This window comes from Bombus huntii, chromosome 5 (genome assembly GCF_024542735.1).
Source record: "Bombus huntii isolate Logan2020A chromosome 5, iyBomHunt1.1, whole genome shotgun sequence".
Classification (NCBI taxonomy): Eukaryota; Metazoa; Arthropoda; class Insecta; order Hymenoptera; family Apidae; genus Bombus; species Bombus huntii.
This window is the reverse complement of record NC_066242.1, coordinates 13701871-13719541: the sequence shown is the minus strand read 5'-3', so window position 1 is coordinate 13719541 and position 17671 is coordinate 13701871. Positions and strand designations below refer to the sequence as shown.

The 17671-nt window shown below is 37.7% G+C and overlaps 2 protein-coding genes across 4 annotated transcripts; both read right to left on the bottom strand.

The window, feature by feature from the left end:
• Positions 1-69: 69 nt before the first annotated feature.
• Positions 70-7783, bottom strand: LOC126865643 (neprilysin-4). 3 transcript variants are annotated; one of them, XM_050618418.1, is made up of 17 exons: positions 5306-7783; positions 4702-4774; positions 4467-4564; positions 4304-4357; positions 4171-4228; positions 3745-3935; positions 3425-3662; positions 3070-3322; positions 2716-2992; positions 2490-2645; positions 2119-2354; positions 1935-2044; positions 1784-1842; positions 1654-1702; positions 1394-1580; positions 955-1131; positions 70-486 (listed from the first exon to the last, which is right to left on the bottom strand). In XM_050618418.1, the coding sequence occupies exons 1-17, from the start codon at positions 5316-5318 to the stop codon at positions 313-315; spliced, it is 2403 nt and encodes an 800-aa protein (XP_050474375.1). In that variant the 5' UTR covers positions 5319-7783; the 3' UTR covers positions 70-312. The 3 variants fall into 3 exon arrangements, with proteins under 3 accessions (XP_050474375.1, XP_050474376.1, XP_050474377.1); XM_050618419.1 differs by lacking the exons at positions 4171-4228; positions 4702-4774; positions 5306-7783 and having other exon boundaries at positions 4467-4561; XM_050618420.1 differs by lacking the exons at positions 4171-4228; positions 4702-4774; positions 5306-7783 and having other exon boundaries at positions 3749-3935; positions 4467-4561.
• A 1473-nt stretch (positions 7784-9256) lies between these two features.
• Positions 9257-11359, bottom strand: LOC126865835 (cyclin-dependent kinase inhibitor 1C-like). The gene is made up of 4 exons (XM_050618730.1): positions 11348-11359; positions 11087-11146; positions 10315-10449; positions 9257-9481 (listed from the first exon to the last, which is right to left on the bottom strand). Exons 1-4 carry the CDS (start codon positions 11357-11359, stop codon positions 9257-9259), a joined length of 432 nt encoding a protein of 143 aa, XP_050474687.1.
• Positions 11360-17671: the final 6312 nt, after the last annotated feature.

Below are 17671 nucleotides of genomic sequence, written 5' to 3'. Positions count from 1 at the left end.
CTTAAATTTCTGATCGCCTGAGATAAACATTTGGTTAACGCATAAATGTAAAACACGAATACATGACTATTATAAGTAAATAAAATTCTTTTATTACAAACACGGAGTTGTTTTATCACAACGTTGTCATTTTTCAACAATTGCTCTATACTTTAATACACTTGTCACTGAAACTACTTGTCTTGGTTACATTATTTGTTACAATCGATGGTATTAATTAAGATAATAGACAAGTATAAAAGTTTGATTATTTTAGGGGAAGAAGATTCAGAAAATTCCTATGAAAATAACTTTGTTCGAAGAACTGTGTCATTACCACAATCTGCATTTTTCTGAAGGATTCATGTTTGATCCCACAGGACATTTCCATGCTTCGCTGAATTCCTTTGAATTCCTGAGAACCCCGAGAAGTCTCACGTGCCCAGGACAATGGGAATCTTGTAATATCCATTTCAAAGATTTTGGTGTGTAGGATTCGCACCAAACCTAAGTAGGAAAAATATTTTAGAAAGCAGAATAAATTAAATATTATACCTATAATGATGCATCTATACAAAATATGAGATAAACTATACATTAATTAGAAATATGCAATTTAGAAATATGTTAAGTAACGCTAAACAATATAATCATCTGAGAGTCGTTTACTGTTAATTTCACATCTCACAAATTATTTAAAAAATTGCAGAACTTCCTTCGAATAACTAATTTAAATTACATGCGACGAACATTATTAATATTCACCGTAGATTGCTTAATTCATCCAAAAAATAAATTTTTCTAACATTGATGTAATTTACATATTTTTCAGAACGTTTGTCCTTATTCTTTAGAATGTTTTAAACATTCCTATTTCAATGCTATATTTGAACTGTTCTAAGCAAGTTCACTGTGAAAGGATTAAAGTCCAGGTTACGTAACCTTCGATAAAACATATTTGAATCAGCATCTTACGTGCGCGAAACCGAGGAAAACAAGTTGCTCGTGAGTAAGGTGAGTGAATCCCGGAAGAAAAGGCTCTTGACCGTGCCTGGCCTTCCATCTTCCGTAAGCGACAACAGCCTCTCTGAGACCTCCATTATCGGCTATATTTTCGCCCAATGTACGTTCACCATCTATATAATCTTCTACCTGTTCGAACAAATACGTGATCGATCCTATCGTTATCTTTATGAACCAATACATATAAAGTGGGAATAAGATCAAATACCAGTACGGTCAAGATTTTTGTCAGAGTCAAAAGGATGCAAGTCGAGAGACGAGAAGGTAAAAGGCTCACATAGTCTAAATTAGTTATAAAATAGCGTAAATTTGAAATTCATCCACCATGGTGTTTTGAGAATGTTTTTAGATTTGAATAAGTAATACGGACGAAAATAAATTTTGTCCTTACTTCAGCTTCATAATAGCTGTTATAATGATGTATAAAACAGTCAGTCTTTTCAGTGTATTTTATAATAGTTTCATTGGTCCACCATTGCCTCACGTTTCCATTGCTATCGTAGTGTCTTCCACTGTTGTCGAATCCGTGAGTTAACTCGTGACCGAGCACTGTTCCGATGGCACCGTAATTCAGAGATCTGAAATCAAGAAATCCATTTAGAAAAACTAACTATTAATAATTATCTCTCACGATGATAATATTGTTCTTACTCGAGACCCAGTTCGTAAAAAGGGAATTGAAGAATTCCCGCTGGTATAGCTGCATGCGTATTAGAAAAGCGATATAAATATAATTAAACGTTAGATAAGTTAAGCTATAATGATCTGGGGAATTACGTACTTATATGATTAAATTGATAGGTATGAAATGCATTTACATCTGTCGGATCAGTCGCCCAGCTAAAAAATAAAGAAAATAGAGATTATTCCACAAAATTGTTCTACGTGCTTACTTCATGATGTTCATTTGCGTAATAAAATAAAATTCTTACTACGACATGTTGTTATAATTAATATCGTGGATGCATTCCAACTCAGACAAGGACATCAATCGAACAATTTGAATTATATTGTTCAAATATTCCGTTTCCGCGAGATCTATCTGAAAATATACAAATTAATTTTATTGCCACTGTACGTATGCTCGAGCAATTAAACTAACAATAAATTTCTTACGCCTTCGTAATATTCGTTAAGCACTTTTTCATCGAACAACCAATCTGGAAAGCCAATTTGAGATTCCATTTTCCTGTTTTTCTCTATCGTGGCCATTTTTGTCTGCCGATCCATCCAATCGGTGCGCGAAACCATCGAGGCGAAAGCTTGTTTTATGTCGTCCAGCATTTCAAACACCTTCTTGCCCTTGTTTTCGTGAAAGGATGGATCCACGAACAACCACGAGACCGCCATTCCTAGATTATACCAGGCTTTGATGAAAGGCCGACGAGTTTCGTAAGAATTTCGAATACCTTGCGCCTTTTAGCCGATACAGGTTCTACCTCTACATATACAGACCCAATCTCAAAATAAAATTGTATTAAACTAACCCATCAATTCGTTAACCGCAGACGCACAAAGCAGAGACTTCGATTCAGCGATTTCGACACTAGTTACTGCCCTGGTATAATCTAGCCAAATTTTCCTTAAATTGTCGGATGAATGAGGTACAACTATGTCTACGATTACCCACCAAATGTAGCTCTCTAACACAGCAAGATAATTGTTAAGTAAGTTAATCGATTCTCAACAAAAGCTGATAAATTTTTAGTTTACCTAATTCTTCTTCTTCGGTAAGAGCCAGCATTAGAGCAATTTCCTTCATGTATTCCAAATCACCTACTAATATCTTATCTGTCTTATTCAAGTCTAAAGTGTCAATATCCTTGAAAACTAGCTCAATGAACGGTCGCCATAATGGTTTGGGCGTAAGTGTCGAATTAACTTCCGACACGTACTCGTCAGTCAACTTCTGAAGATCGTCTACCAGCATATAATCATCATCGGTTGGTTCATTTTCCCAAATGCTTTGATTGCTTTCCATACGCGATATCTGCAACGAAGTAATGCTTTTAACGATCAATTATCACATTATTGATACATGCAATATCGTTATTCGAATGTACTTACGTAATAAAAAGTGCTAGTTAAATCGTAAAGCGTGTCGACTACATCCTCTAGCTCTTCCTTGTAGGGAAATGATGATTCATTCTTTAAGGAGCAAGTATCAAGAGTTCCATTATTCACGATTTGCTTAATTACGTCGCTCATGTACATCATCTCTGCCTTCATCAGCTTACTCATCATTAACATATCCTCTTCGTCGTCCAGCTTCCGGAAGCGTGACCTGATCGTATGCAGTCGTTTCTCAAGCTCCTTATCGCTGTCGATTAAAAAAATCCAATTATGGAATTGTATTTATGTGCAATGATTCAAATATCTGAATCATATATTAACTGTTTAAAATGAGTAATAAAAAATATACTTGGGTAACGGATTTGTCATAATCGGTGTATCGAACAGCATGACATTATTACTGGTGTTTCGAGGATCAGGAATAATGTCGAAACCGAAAAACACATCTTTTCCCAGAACTTTCTTCACCCTGGCTATTTGTTCGATATAACCGCTTGTCTTCTTCGTAAGCCCCGCAGGAATCGAAGGTAAATTGAGCTCCTCCAATAACTCGAACAACGGCGCAAGTCCCACTTCATTTTTCGCGTCTGAAGTTAAAGCATAGGACGATCTACATTATTTTAATTGTCTTACGAAGATACAAAATAATTTAAGAAAATGATAACGTACGCACGTCCATGCAGCTGTTGTACAATATCTTTGCCTGTGACACTGCCCATGGTACATCACTGTTTGTGGTATTATCTCGTAAGAGTTCTCTTATTTTCCTGTACATTCTTTCTCTACGCTCGTCGAACCATGAATTCGTCAAACTTTTATCTGGTATAGGATGTTCGTCTGACCATTTTCCACATACGTATCTGTAAAAGCAAGAAACGCTATAAACACATAGATAGATATCATATCGAAAAAATGTATCGATTAAGTATTTTGCAAATTATGCATGCAAACTTGAACTCATTGTCACTGTACTTGTTGCCAACGAGGGGTGAATCGTATTGTAACCGTGACTGTACGACATTGAAAACTAACTTTGTAACTTTGAGACAGGCTATAGACTGTGTGTATCATTGTTTTTCAAACTAGAGTACTTACTTATAAAAATCGTCACAAGGATCTACAGAAGTATCCATAGATTCCTTCAAACTAGCAGCTAGTGGAACAACGATTTCATAGAATCTTTTTCGATTTTAATTAAAATATAGCATAATATTGATTATTTTCTTACCTATGCGGACGCAATTTTCAGTTTCGCAAAGTTCCACCGGTCTGTAGGTTGCATCTGCAAAAAGAATTAATACAAAGAATTAATCAATAAAAACAAAAAGCATATATAAAGATTTGGATAAAACAAGAGGAAAGATAATAATCTGAAGATAAACATTACTTACAAAGTATAATAAACACCAGGGCCACTATAACGGCTAAAGCCATCAGGAGGAACAATATAATCATCGTTAAATACGATACGTACCGTCGTTTCTTTAAGCTGAAAAAAGATAGTAAATCTAATTGGCAGGCTTGAATTAACGGCTTCCTCGCGGACTGTTTGATGCATGTAATAATACGATTTAATGAGCAAGCGAGTTGAGACAACCGGCAGACGTCAATCTCGCAATCACTTACTAGGCGTGCCTGGATCTTATCGGTACCAGGTTCTGGTTGCTGGCGATCGTGTAAATCGAATTTACTTCATCTTCTGGAAAAAAAAAATAATAGTATAATAGTATAGCTGTTAAATTGAAGAAAGGATAACGATGGAAACAGGTGTCGCTGTGAAAAAGAATACGTAGATAAAGTTTTATTTCCGTATTTAAGTAATTAAGATTAAATTATCGCTTTTTTACTCGAATGAGTCAACTCGACGTTGATACGGACGAATGCTTCTAATTTCAAACCTCGTTACTTTATCAGTTAAAACGTTTCGACAATTAGTAATCTTAGTAATTTCTTACAATGGTTTAAAAATTTTTTACAATTCAAAAGATTCATTACTTGTATATTAATTATTTATTTGAAGGAAATTAATAGAACGACAGAGACATTTACATATGTATATCGCGATGGACACTTCCTTCGAGCCCATTACATCAATATACAACTTAACATTAAACGACTACGAAGGGATGAAGTACCACTAGCGAAGTTAAAGCAGACTATAGCGAGTTAAAATAGGGATGCACAGATATCAGTAGAAGCTACAATGAATAAATTGTATAAATATACTCACTGCGCTCGTTCATGGTGAATGGCCCAGTGACCGGATCGAACTGACGACACTGAACAACCTCGAGGGACAACGGGGGCTGTCCATACGTTCACATTTTCCTGCTTTGCCAGTGGTTCTCGTTACGTCGAACAACTCGTCTATTTTCACCTGTGCCGTTGTTACATTCACCCCAACCACGTGTCTTGCTCCATTAAAACGGTACTTCGCACATGCTACTTCTTCTTGCTACTTCTCTTAGCTATATCCTCGTAAAGCTTTAATGAAGTTTCCTTGTCGTAGATTTTGTAAACGATCGAATATTTTGTAGACTACGAAACGATTCGCTTAGGTTAAGCCAATGGTTATGCGCTCTAGACGCGAACTTGAACTGAAATATGCAATTGTTAATTAAAAATGAATCCAAGTCACGTTGCAAGGAAAATATTGTGTCCAATTTAATCGCACTTGCACCTCTACACTGTGAAGATCGAAAGAAATCGTGAGATTCTTATTTAAAATAGCCAAACTATTCGGCCTTCGACACAGTTGACGTATGCAGAGTTTATCACTAAAATATGTAGGTATTTCCTTGAAGTATATGATCGATAATCGCCATCGTTCATGTGTTGAAGACTCTTCTCAAGGTTTATTTCTCATTACAGAAGGAATTGCTCCCCTTCCCACTCTGTGGGAAACATAGTGCCTAAATTGGTTTGTCTTGAACAAACAATGGCACCGTGCAAAATTGAATGGTTTATACATGAAATACCTATATACATTAGGAAATCCTATTTACGTAAATAACATTTCGCTAGAACGATCACCTCAGCCTCAGGCTCGCAATATTATCGTTTGTTTCTTAATGAAGATAACAAGATGTAATTACAATTAAATATTCGTTTTATAATTTCATTACGCAGTATATATCGGTGATATAACATTTTTCTATCTGTGTTGGAACGGTTGTGTTATGGAGAGAAAGTAAAGACTATGTAAGGCATATATATTCCATAATTCATTCGCGAAATTGCTAAATAGCGTTCATTCTAAATGGTACTCGTATTACCTAGCAAAATTGATGCATCGTATAAAAAGAAATCAATTACTATGATTGGAAGTTATTTCACTTGCATTAAACAAAATTTTTTATGTATATGTTCGGCAGAATAGAAAGCGCTAGTACAGATGGTGGGTAGTTTTATTAGATATGAAAGACGTAACTCGGCATTCGGTCTAAATACAAAATAGGCTGATAGTAATCAGTGACAAAAAATTAAAACGCTATCTGAGTGATCGGCATCGTTCCTGTCGTGACTAGCTAATAATTGAAATAACATAATCGATGTCCTGTATGGAAGTAGGTAACGTTTGTCCATTACACGGCAGAATGTAGAACATCGAATGTAGAACAACATTTGATGATCTCTCCTAAAATCGTGTGAAATCAAAATTAGATTATCGGTAGAAAAGTTGTTTGTTTGCGTATCATATTAATACCAACTAATCTTAAAGCTGAATTAAAACATTTCTCGCTTTTCAAGTTGCACGCAAGTACGTAATAAATCTGCCTCCAGGTAACAAAGTATACTCTGGACGTTTCTAAGACATATAGGTAATGCCTCGGAGGTATTCAGCAAAAAAATCATGAACTGTATTACGCGCAAAAAGAATTTGCACTGAATTGCAATGACATGGAGCGCCTCGGGGAATCGCTGGAAGCAGTTTCGTTGTGAACTAGAATTCCAGCGATATTTTTCCCTCTCGATTTCATACGACGCGGCGGCACGACGCGTCTCAAACGGTACTTGACATACTCGTTAAGTGTAATTAACATTTCAGCGATACGATGTGATTCCAAAGAAAGGTGCTTCGAGGGATTGTGATTTTTCGAATGCAGGTCGAGGAGAACGGCTGTTATGCTTCGTTTTTAATTTATCCTTGGTGATCAACGAAGCAATTACGTAGAAAAAAAAAATTGAACGCAAAATGTACTATTTTCCCAGAACTGGGTTATAGTTTGATCGCGAAATTCCATGTAAAGGAAGTGTACGTCTAAAATCGAACAATAGAATTACCCTAGCGTTCTTTTCTGCATACCGAAGTGTTACCAGGATTACGTAAGAATCATTTTTTACGCGTAACGTAATTAGAAGCACAGCTAAACCCTTCCTTTTGTATACTCGCCTCACAGTAGAAAATTCGAGTAAAAAGTTGTGGTATAATTATGCTAAATTACGAGTGCCATGTCATTTACGTAACGCAGTGAAATACAGACTACAACACGAAGATCGATGGAACACTTATGATCGATATATACGGAAATGAGAAAGCATTGTAACTCAATAGCACAGTATTGCTACGTGACCAGGCTCTTTTCCGATTCGCTTATGCGAAAATGCTGTATATGATAATAATCAGAAAATTTCTCCTGTACAACTTTCCGATTCGTATCGGCATAAAAATCGGAATTAAAAATCGACTTGACGAATGATAATTTGTGCTTGCAAATTTTAGTAGATCCGAAACGTTCTAACGATCGTGTTTCATGTCCTTCCTCTTTCTTTTTGACCTGCGACTGCTACATCGAATTAGAACGATTTACGATTCGTGGCGCTTTCTCGTTGCGTAATTCTTACGGTGCAGTCTCTTGAGCGCTTTTTAGCTGTCAGAAGCGTGTAAGAAGGCTGTAAACTAAAGAAATTACCGAAATTATCATAGCGATTATTTTCAAGAAATTTGTGTACGAATAAACAGCACGCTTTCATTTATTCTAAACAGAGCGTTATACAAGATTCAGTATTTTTTATCTTTATTCGAATCTCTTTCAAAGATTATTATGATGAGATCAAGACAACATGGCAAAGTCTTGCACAACTAATTAAAAAAACTTTTGTTCAAATTTCGAAAGTTAATACGATCGATCGGTCTGAACTATTTGACTTGCTGGTCTTCTGACACGATACACTGTGAAAATAATAGTAGCAGGTTGAACGTTTTTGTTTGGACGAGTCGTTACCCTGGCGACATTAGATTGATTTGTATCATGGAGCTTCCGGGTCGCGTTCATGTGCCAGGCTTAAGACCGCTTGTTATCATGCACTGATAATACCAATGTACTAAAATAGGAGAAAAAACATTGAAACTGTGAAAATATAGATAAAAACAGCTTTAGCCTTCTATGAGTAAAGAACTTTGTTAAATATAGAGGAAGAGGAAATAAACGAATGGAAAAAATTACAGCAGATTTTTTATCACAAGACATAAAAATTAACTTTTATTAGAAAATAAATAAAAGTGTTGTTGCAAAAGTATGGTAGGGAAAGGGATGGGTGGTAGGCGGAAAGAAGAGAAGAAAATATACAATGAAGGCTCCGATGTCGTGATGTCTTCTTCAATATCACATGCCGCACAAGAATTTCGACGCGTCCAGAAACAAAAGGTAGAGTTAACAAGGAAAGGGCAGATACAGGAAGTGAGTCTGTAAGAAAGTCGCTGCGCTCGTGTAATCGTGTATCGTGTGGTTGCTCTATGAGGATAAAAAATAAGAAAACTTTTTTTAAGATTGGGTGCCTGGTCTGAGGTCTTCGGGTGGTCCAAAACGCTCGCCGATCCTGAGGGCGTCGATTTTCGTGATCTTCGAACGATCTGCAAGCTCGATGTTCTTCGTCCGTGATTAATCGCTGGATAATACTGATTAGTTTTCTGACTCCCCTTGTCCCGAATGAATACAGTTCGATTGATCTTGGAGAGCTAGTTCCCCTAGGATGAAGAACTCGTGCGTTGCTGTGACTACCATCGACGTGGATGCTTCAAATGTATATCGTCTCAAGCTTCTTTCCCACCAGGACAATTTCGATGTTGGCCATGGTTATCGTTGTTTGTAAAGCGTCGCTACTCCAGATGCACCTCAGGACGGCTCATCCAGGATGGATCACCCTGGACCAGCGAGTTCAGTTGGTGCCATGCGGAAATTTAATCCCAGGGGTGATGGGAGACGGGAGCCTTGACAACTTTGATTTGGGGCTCCACGTACGATTCAACGCCGATGAGATGTGGCTGCACGATCTTAGGTCCTTGGTATGGGATCTTCACAGTCTGAACATGTGGGATTTTAATGTTGAGGGGTTGGGGGTGTGGGGCCGGAATCGACGCTTGTTGCGGGATCTGGAGCACTTGGTGCACTTCCGGAGCATGAACCTGTGGGAATTTTTTCGGATGTTAATCGATTATCTAGTAAATATATAAATTCTATTAGAAATTTCTACCACGAAGATTTCCCTTCAGGAAATATTTTCTATTCCGGTCTTTTGTTTACTGAAGAAAATTAGCACATAATATAGAGTAACCGATTTTTAATAAATTATGGATAAATAATAAATGTTTAAGAAACATGGAAGTCATTAAACGCGTCCATGATTGCCATGGATGTAAGAACTGGAGCGAGTAGAAAATCAGCAACAGTGAATTCGAGCGACTCGTTACGAGGAACAGTTGCATAAGGGGTTACGAATCACTTGTTAGTATTGTAGTTCAACTGCAGTTTCGTTACAAAGTTTATAGATCCATTGAGTAACGAATAATTAAATTGGACGACCAAGATCCGATTACGTTCCCTGATTGACTGGAAAGCCAAGTTACGTGACTCGTAACTAGCGGTCTGCTTTAAACGATCCATTAGACGTGGAAAATGAGAAGTTATCGATGATGCGGTAGTAATTTCGATCGAATGGTCAAGCTAGTCAGAGATTATGATGATGAAGGAAAGTAGTCTACGCAGACTGATTCTGAGAATGAACTTGCGAAACACAAAGTGAAGGGTTTCTGTTAAGACTGATAAGGTATTCCAAAATTATTGATACTTCCAGGTGAATGGTAGAAGTGATGTTTGTGAAAGTAGCATTGAACGGAATTAAATACATGTAAGTTATTTGTAATACTGTTGAGATGTTACATGTTCAACGAAGAGTTTCTCCTATTAACTTGTGTTAACTTCCAACATGATATTAATCTTATAGTATCTCTATCGTTACCTGAGGCGCAGATACCTTGACTAACGGTGCTGCAGCAACCTTAACATACGAAGGTTGAGCGACCTTAACGTACGAAGGTGCTGCCCATGGTGCAGGTGCTGGCCAAGCTTCAGGTGCTGGCCATGGTTGTGACACCTATGTGTTTCAAAAATCAGGATTTCGTTTCAATTTATCTACTGTTCAATCCTCGATATGGAAACTTGGTTACGTTTGGTTACTTTCCACCGAGCAAGTCCAATTTCTCGGTTAACGAAGATCGATGCTGGAAAATGCATCGTACGAACGAACAAAAGTCTCCGGAAGATTAGATTACCAGTAAATGAACGAAAAGAAAGAAACGTGAAAATAGGTGCTGAAGAGAATACGTTAAATCAATGACGCGATCGTTGAAGGATTTCTTCTTGACTTGGATCGATCACGGCCCAAGTTTCGTCCAGTAACATTTGGACGTCGTTGAGTTAAGAAAAATGTTAAAATCGTGGAGGTAAGATGAGTACTAACTATTTCGTTATCGAACACTGTCCTGATAGTAATGGTTGGAAGACAGTATTCGTAGAAGTTGCTTATCACAAAGTGTTAAGGAGAAGATTAAGGTGTCGAACATTTTAGGAAAGTGTTACGTTTTAATAATCCGATCCAACAGTATAGAACATTTTCTAGCATTAAACGTAACAAATTATTAGAAGATTATTTCAGAACGTGCAGTACCATACTTCGATTTACAAACGCTCAGTCGGATTAACAGTTTCCAGAAATTTCTGACTTCACTTACCGGTGCATGAATGTATCCAGGGTAGGCACTGGCGACGGCCATAACGGCGAAGAGAACAATCTGCAATTACAAAAAAATTAACTCAATATTTCTATCGAAATCGAATAACGTCTTATATACTTAGAGAACTAAAGTTAGAGAATACGAACACCCTCTGAGCAGAGGCAAAGATTAAGTTCAAAATTAAGAAGGCGCAAAATGGATGAAGTACGAGTCTCAGACATACAATGAGAGACTCGTTCGTAACTGGTAGAAACTTACAACGAACTTCATTGTAGGCGATTTTTCTTGTGCAGTACACGGGAAACACTACGTATCTGAGGGGCGACGCGGTATGCTTTTATAGCGGTGCCCTGCCCAGGCCCAGGGAACTAAGATGAGGCGGGGGTACAACGATTGCATTGCATACAGACCCCTTTCACCAATAGCGATCGACCCTTTCAGACCCCTTATTCGGTGCTCCACTGATCGCAGATACGTTCCACTTCCGTCAACTGCGATGACACCCTAGAAGATTTTAATTCCGTGTCCTTACCAGAGAAAGCTTTTGGAAAAAATCGAAATGTCCGCGTAAGATTGACCTGATTCGACGCTATAGAACGACGGTACGTACATTCGTCGATGGAGAGAAAAAAACGAGATCTTAGATCATGCGAAACACTCATCGTGATTTCGTATACCTGCCCTTCTACGATTATGAATTATCATTTCTTCAATTTATTAATTAGTCATCCTGCGTTGCTTATCTACGTACCTTGAAGGGAATATTTATAGAAAAAGAAACGTAATAATTTATATTGTCATCTTTTAAATCTTGATAGAGTTTCGCCATATCGTGTGTGTACATATTACAATGTCATGTCAATCATCTCGAAACAGCGATGGCGATAGACAGAATTGCACAACGAAAAATTAAGCACGACTTCCGGCTAAATTGACGTAACATGAATTACAACGAGGCTTCGTCGAGTACTTTATGAAATTTTCTGGTAAAATTTTACCTCTTCCTCGCAAATTCATTCTCCTCATCGACGTGCTTCGATACCTTCCAACGATATGAATCTATTATCGGTACCTAACAATGTGATAGTTGTCGCAAGAAAGCAACAGTGCCTTCATGATTCCACTGCTCAGCATTACGTTGTTTTCACGAAAAACACAGTTGGGTCAAGTAAAAAAGCATTATATGTACGCCAGCAATGGAAAAGATTTAAGATGAATCAGAAAAACGAGAAGCTGCACAGTCATTTTATCGTTCTTAGTTTATAACAGACATTATACCAACGCAAAGTTAAATCCTGTCACGTGTTTTTCTAACACGCCACGCTGAATTAAATTCGGCCACGAAAAAGAAAATCGAAATGCTCAGTGTTGTAAAGTTGAGTAAGCAGCAATTAGTCATTGATCATAATTCTGTGATGCTTGTATTGGCGCATATAAACAATGTAAGGCGCGGTGACGCAACTTTGTACGATACATAAAATAGTAAAAGTCTGAAGCATTTTAAAATTTGAATCTATTCTTGATCGCAGGTATCGAGCGTTACGATCAAATATTAATGTAAAATCGTGGAAAGAAAAGAATCGTTACTATTGCTAAATCGATCTACTATTACGGCAAAGCGAAATTCCTTCTATACGTTTTTGATCGGCAGAATATTATGCAATTGTAACTAGAAATAATATAGAGAGCGAGACAAAGTAAAATTCTGTTTCAATTTTCATCTCTCCCACCCTATTTATCCCAATTATTCCTCGCGTCGCTAATAGGTTGGATTTTACGACTCGCCAATTTCGTAAGCGGTGTAAACGCCAACTTTCTGTAACGTAACAAGCCACTGGAGTCCAAGTAAAGTCGTAAATGCATCTAGTTCTTGGTTGTGCGTTTATATTGTTTAAATTGTATCTATTCTAAGAAAAAATTAACATTTTATGCCGAATCCTTCATCTTTCTCGAAGTAAAAAGACTCCCCTCCATTTCTTTCGTAACTTAAAATTTCTTACTTATCTTCTATGTTATACTAGCATAATATACGCGCGATACTCGTCATTCTGTCGATCTGATGTATTTTTGAAACGATGGACAAAAAGCTAAACCACATCTATTTTACCGAAGATGTCAACCTTAGAACTCGCGAACATTCTCCTATGTGATCTTCAGACACGAAGGTTGCAACGTTTCGCGAAGTTTCCACCTTGGCATGGTTTCTCTAAAGCGACTTTTCTCAATACCTTTGGCCTGCTCGATTTCCTTATCGAGAAAACTGGCCGCCCTTTACATGGGAGTGCGCCGGACAGTTGGTCAATCTTTCGCCAAGCTGGAAAACGTTTTGACCCGTGCGTTGATCACTGAAGATTCCCGATAGAATTCCAACTCGACTAAACGTTTCTTACGATAACGATGAATATTTAAGAAGAAAAAAAAGGAATAATTTAAGCTATTAAAGTGAATGATTTTGGTTGTTACAGAGAAAAAAGATTTTTAAACAAAAAGCCACCTGGAACGCATTGCTCGTAACAGCAATTATTACGTCTCGAGTACATTGATAATGAAGTTTCTCAACAATAAGGCGTGCGTTACTCGGGAATAACACACGATTCTCAGGCTTTATTTATTGTTAGCAGACTAGCTCATTGAATATAAACTGTGTTAATTTAAGATAAACGAATCAAAGCCTGGCCAGAAACAATTTAGTTAAACATGAAATGCAACATCTACTCATCAGGTATAAAGTGCAACAAAGTATTCGTAGAATAAAATCACCGGTTAACAAGGGTATACTTCGTTAAATATGTTTCGTGTTGGGATACGAGTTTCTGTGTGAATCTGTCCAAGTTTCCGTACGCTAATCGTCCCTGGAAAATATTTTTTTTCGATCGATTGGCAATCACGCGGGAACGGCCGACCGTCTACCAGTCGCCACTCGAACTTTTACGCAATTTCTGCGTATTACATTCGTTGTTTCTGAACGTGTGCCGCTGCAGAGACTAAAGACAACCCTGCACGGACGTTAGCGCGCTCGCAGCAGCGCTTAGAGAATCTGGAAAGTTTAACGATTCCCGTTATCCCGATTTAATTTTGACTAAAGATGAAGCATTTGGACGGTGTGGTTTATGGTTCTATGAACGTACAATATCAAGCTTGAGAACTTTGCAGGAACAATGATTATTTTATGCATATCTCTTCTCTTTCTTATTTTCCAAAAAATTTCTCCAACGTACATCTCACCATTTTCTCTGTTCGATTCCTATTAAACCTGAATATCATTAGGAAATATTGAGAATTTGTATTGGATCTAGGACTTAGATAAATGTATCAATTCCCATGATAAATTCTCTGAATGATTGAAGGCATCGTTATGCTTCGTTTCCTGATCTATTTCAAAGAGAAATTAAGTAACAGCTTTTTCTGGTTTACAAAGGCTATGCCATGAGCAACACCACATCGAAAATGAATATTCCACTAGTGCAGATCGAGTGGATCGAGCTCAATTACTTGCTAATGAGCCAGACTAGCGTAACACGATCGTTTATGCAGTTACGTTTTATTAGAGACTTCGTTTACTCAGTCGATGTCCTCCAGAATTCTAAAATTGTCTGCAAACTAAATCGGCATATAAAATACCAATTGTCTCCAAGTAAGTCTTCCATTTACAAAAACTTGATTGTAATTCGTTAATTAATTTCCTTCTAGAGCCATACAATAGCGCGAAAAGAAACGCCTGCTCGAAAAAATTCACGCTCTGTCGAGCGGACAGAAATCCGAAATACGTCTCAAGTTTTCCATAGTGTTGTAGTCGAATCACGAAAAACGATCTAACGTCGTGATTAGCGGTTCAGCAACGCCGGTCACCGGTACACGGGGAAACCGAACCATCGAGGAAGCTCCGTGCGCCAACGAATTAAGCAATCCACTCTGTTACAGATAAACTCGCTCGACCGCTACAGATTATGAGTCAGAGAAATTAAAGCGATCCAGACGTTTGCTGTTCAGATTATATCTATTTACTTAAAAATTGCTGCGCCGGTTATTAATCTTACCGTCTAAATTGTAATTTAAGGCGTAATCACAACAGAAGTTACACAAGTTAGATTGATGATTATTAAGAAAATACGAGTAGTATAGCAAGTTACACTGTTTACATTGTTAGTATTCTATTTCCCTCGTACAATGAATTCGCTGTTGATAATAAATTTGGTAGGCGTATGATTAATGACTGATGCGACGTAATTAACCGTAGTTACGTTTCTTTAAATTAAGAAAACGAATTACAATCTTCGACATCTCTGCCTAAAAGGCAAAAAGACTTTGGGCTCTTACACCGTATCTAAACCTTTCTTCTTCAATAACAAAGTTACACAAAACGTAGTGCGCGGCACGCTTTTTCTAAATTGTACGTTCTCACCGGACGAGGCGATTGGAAAAGGTGAATCATACTTCGATCGTGGCGAGCGATAGAAATTCGTGCTAACTTCTCCTCCCCTGAATACGTGAAATATCAATTTATTCGGAACTTCTTGCCAAAGTGAATGCTTTTTAAACTTCGCTGCAACAATTAGAGAGCAGTGATGAAATCGAACGATAAGCAATAACCGTACGACGGACCGAGAAACGCGTTGAAATCGGAACCTAGGGGAATTTGCATAGGCTAAAAATTGCATATATATACATATAATTTAAATCATATCATGAGACTCGTTAACAAATTGATTTACACGAGACAAATTGTGTACATGCTCGATTATAAATGTGCTAAATGTACACTTAACGTCTACGAATAAATAATATACCGTGGTTTATTATCGTTAACACCTCGTATAAAACATAAATACGTTAATCTTTCACCGCTATGTTCGAGTCTGTAATAAATTGTTTGTACTGTTGGGTACTCTTCGCAATTTAATCTTATACATAACGAAAACGATAACAAATTTCTTATGCCAGGAAGAGTAAGCGAATATTGGTAATCTGTTGCATCTGCTACAAAGTGAAAATACTCATGAAAATACTTGTCTTCTTTCACCGGAAGAACGGGACGCGATAAATCATCATGACACGATGCATACGTGACGCGTTAGCAGCAGTTGGATAGATCGTAATACTAAGAGTTAAGGTGGTCGTTTCTAATACATTCCCTCGGTGCATTTTTCTTCTCGGTGGATTGCTGAATTTGTCCTCGTGAACCTCGATCGCTCCCGATCGACGAATGGCAGAATGTGATTTCTTGTTGCTTCGGTGATCGCGTTTCTTGACGTTCGCAAAGTGGACATTGCCGAAGGGGCAACGTACCGGGTGACCTGACAATTAGGACTTGCCGGATTGGTTCTCGAAATAATAAGACTTGTTTTTCCTAGAATAGACGAGAAAAACGGTGGAGCAGTTAAGTCGCTTATAGAGTTCTAATAGCTTTGAATTGAAAGAATTAAACAGGAGAAAGAAGAAGGAAAAGATAATTTATTTCAAGTTGATAATAATGAAATTGGATATCTACCAAGGAAAATTCGCGATTAGAATCGTAATAATACAATTGCCCAGTTTCATTGACATGAAAATAATATAATTATTGGGCAACTTGAGACTGAACGGAATTCAAGGAATAGCAAAACACTATTCCTAATTTCTCTACATTCCTAGGCAATTATATGGAGCGGAGCCTCGAGGGGGGGAAGGGGGCACGCACCGAGTGAACCAATAGATCCGTGTGAGTATCTCACAAGAAAGAAAAATAGAGAATCGGTACTATTCGTTGTGTGAAAATTTCTGTGAGAGAAAACGATTTTAGAATTCTTTTGGTGCGTTCACGTGCAAATAACCCAAAGTTAATCTCGAAGGGAAGAATGACGAAAACGAAAAATACAAATGACATCTCACCATTGGGAAGTCAAATTTATTACGCATGGTGATCGTTGGTTCTGTGTGTCCAACGTATGCCTAGTGCTCCAGATTCGCGAACCATGGCTAGTGATTGCAACAATCTCGGTGCTGATGCCCTGAGGGCAATACGGATTCCCATATCTGCGAGCGCTCAACACGCCAACAAGCTTAGAAAGTAAACTTCCATGCAGCAGGACTACGCCGTCGGCAGTTGCCTGCTTAATTATTTAATTATACGGACCACGGTGGCGGCAACCATGTTACCGAGGAGAGCAAAGATCTAACAACCCCTATTTAGTGTAACGTGATGCTAGGCGAGAAGAGATATTTTAAAGTATCTTGTGATTCTGGATTCTGGACCAAAAAGAGTTTGAAATTCACTTGTATAACGTATGCTAGTGTTATAGCCTGAAACATCGTAATTTTTCGTTGAAAAAGAGAACGAAACGAAGGCGAAAGTTGTATAAATTTCATAATTATCGACTGGAAAGAGACGGAAACAGTGAAGTATATTAAGGAAAATAGCATTTGCTTATTTGGGAAATTAAGCACCTAATGTTTCGTAATACCGTCCCATATTATGGAAACTATTATCCTGTACACATAATTTGTTTTTCCTATTTATAGTTTATCGACAATTAAATCTTCTAATGTTGCGTGACCATGACAAAGTGGATTCTATCAGCGTAATTCTGCACTGCGCTGTAACGA

Coding starts and splice junctions, on each gene's coding strand:
- LOC126865835 (XM_050618730.1), bottom strand. Junction 10,450..11,086: donor CTGGATACATTCATGCACCG/GTAAGTGAAGTC, acceptor TGAAACACATAG/GTGTCACAACCATGGCCAGC. Junction 9,482..10,314: donor TCAAGGTATCTGCGCCTCAG/GTAACGATAGAG, acceptor AAATTCCCACAG/GTTCATGCTCCGGAAGTGCA.
- LOC126865643 (XM_050618418.1), bottom strand. Junction 2,993..3,069: donor TAACTAGCACTTTTTATTAC/GTAAGTACATTC, acceptor ACTTCGTTGCAG/ATATCGCGTATGGAAAGCAA. Junction 2,355..2,489: donor TGCGGTTAACGAATTGATGG/GTTAGTTTAATA, acceptor GGTATAATCTAG/GAATGGCGGTCTCGTGGTTG.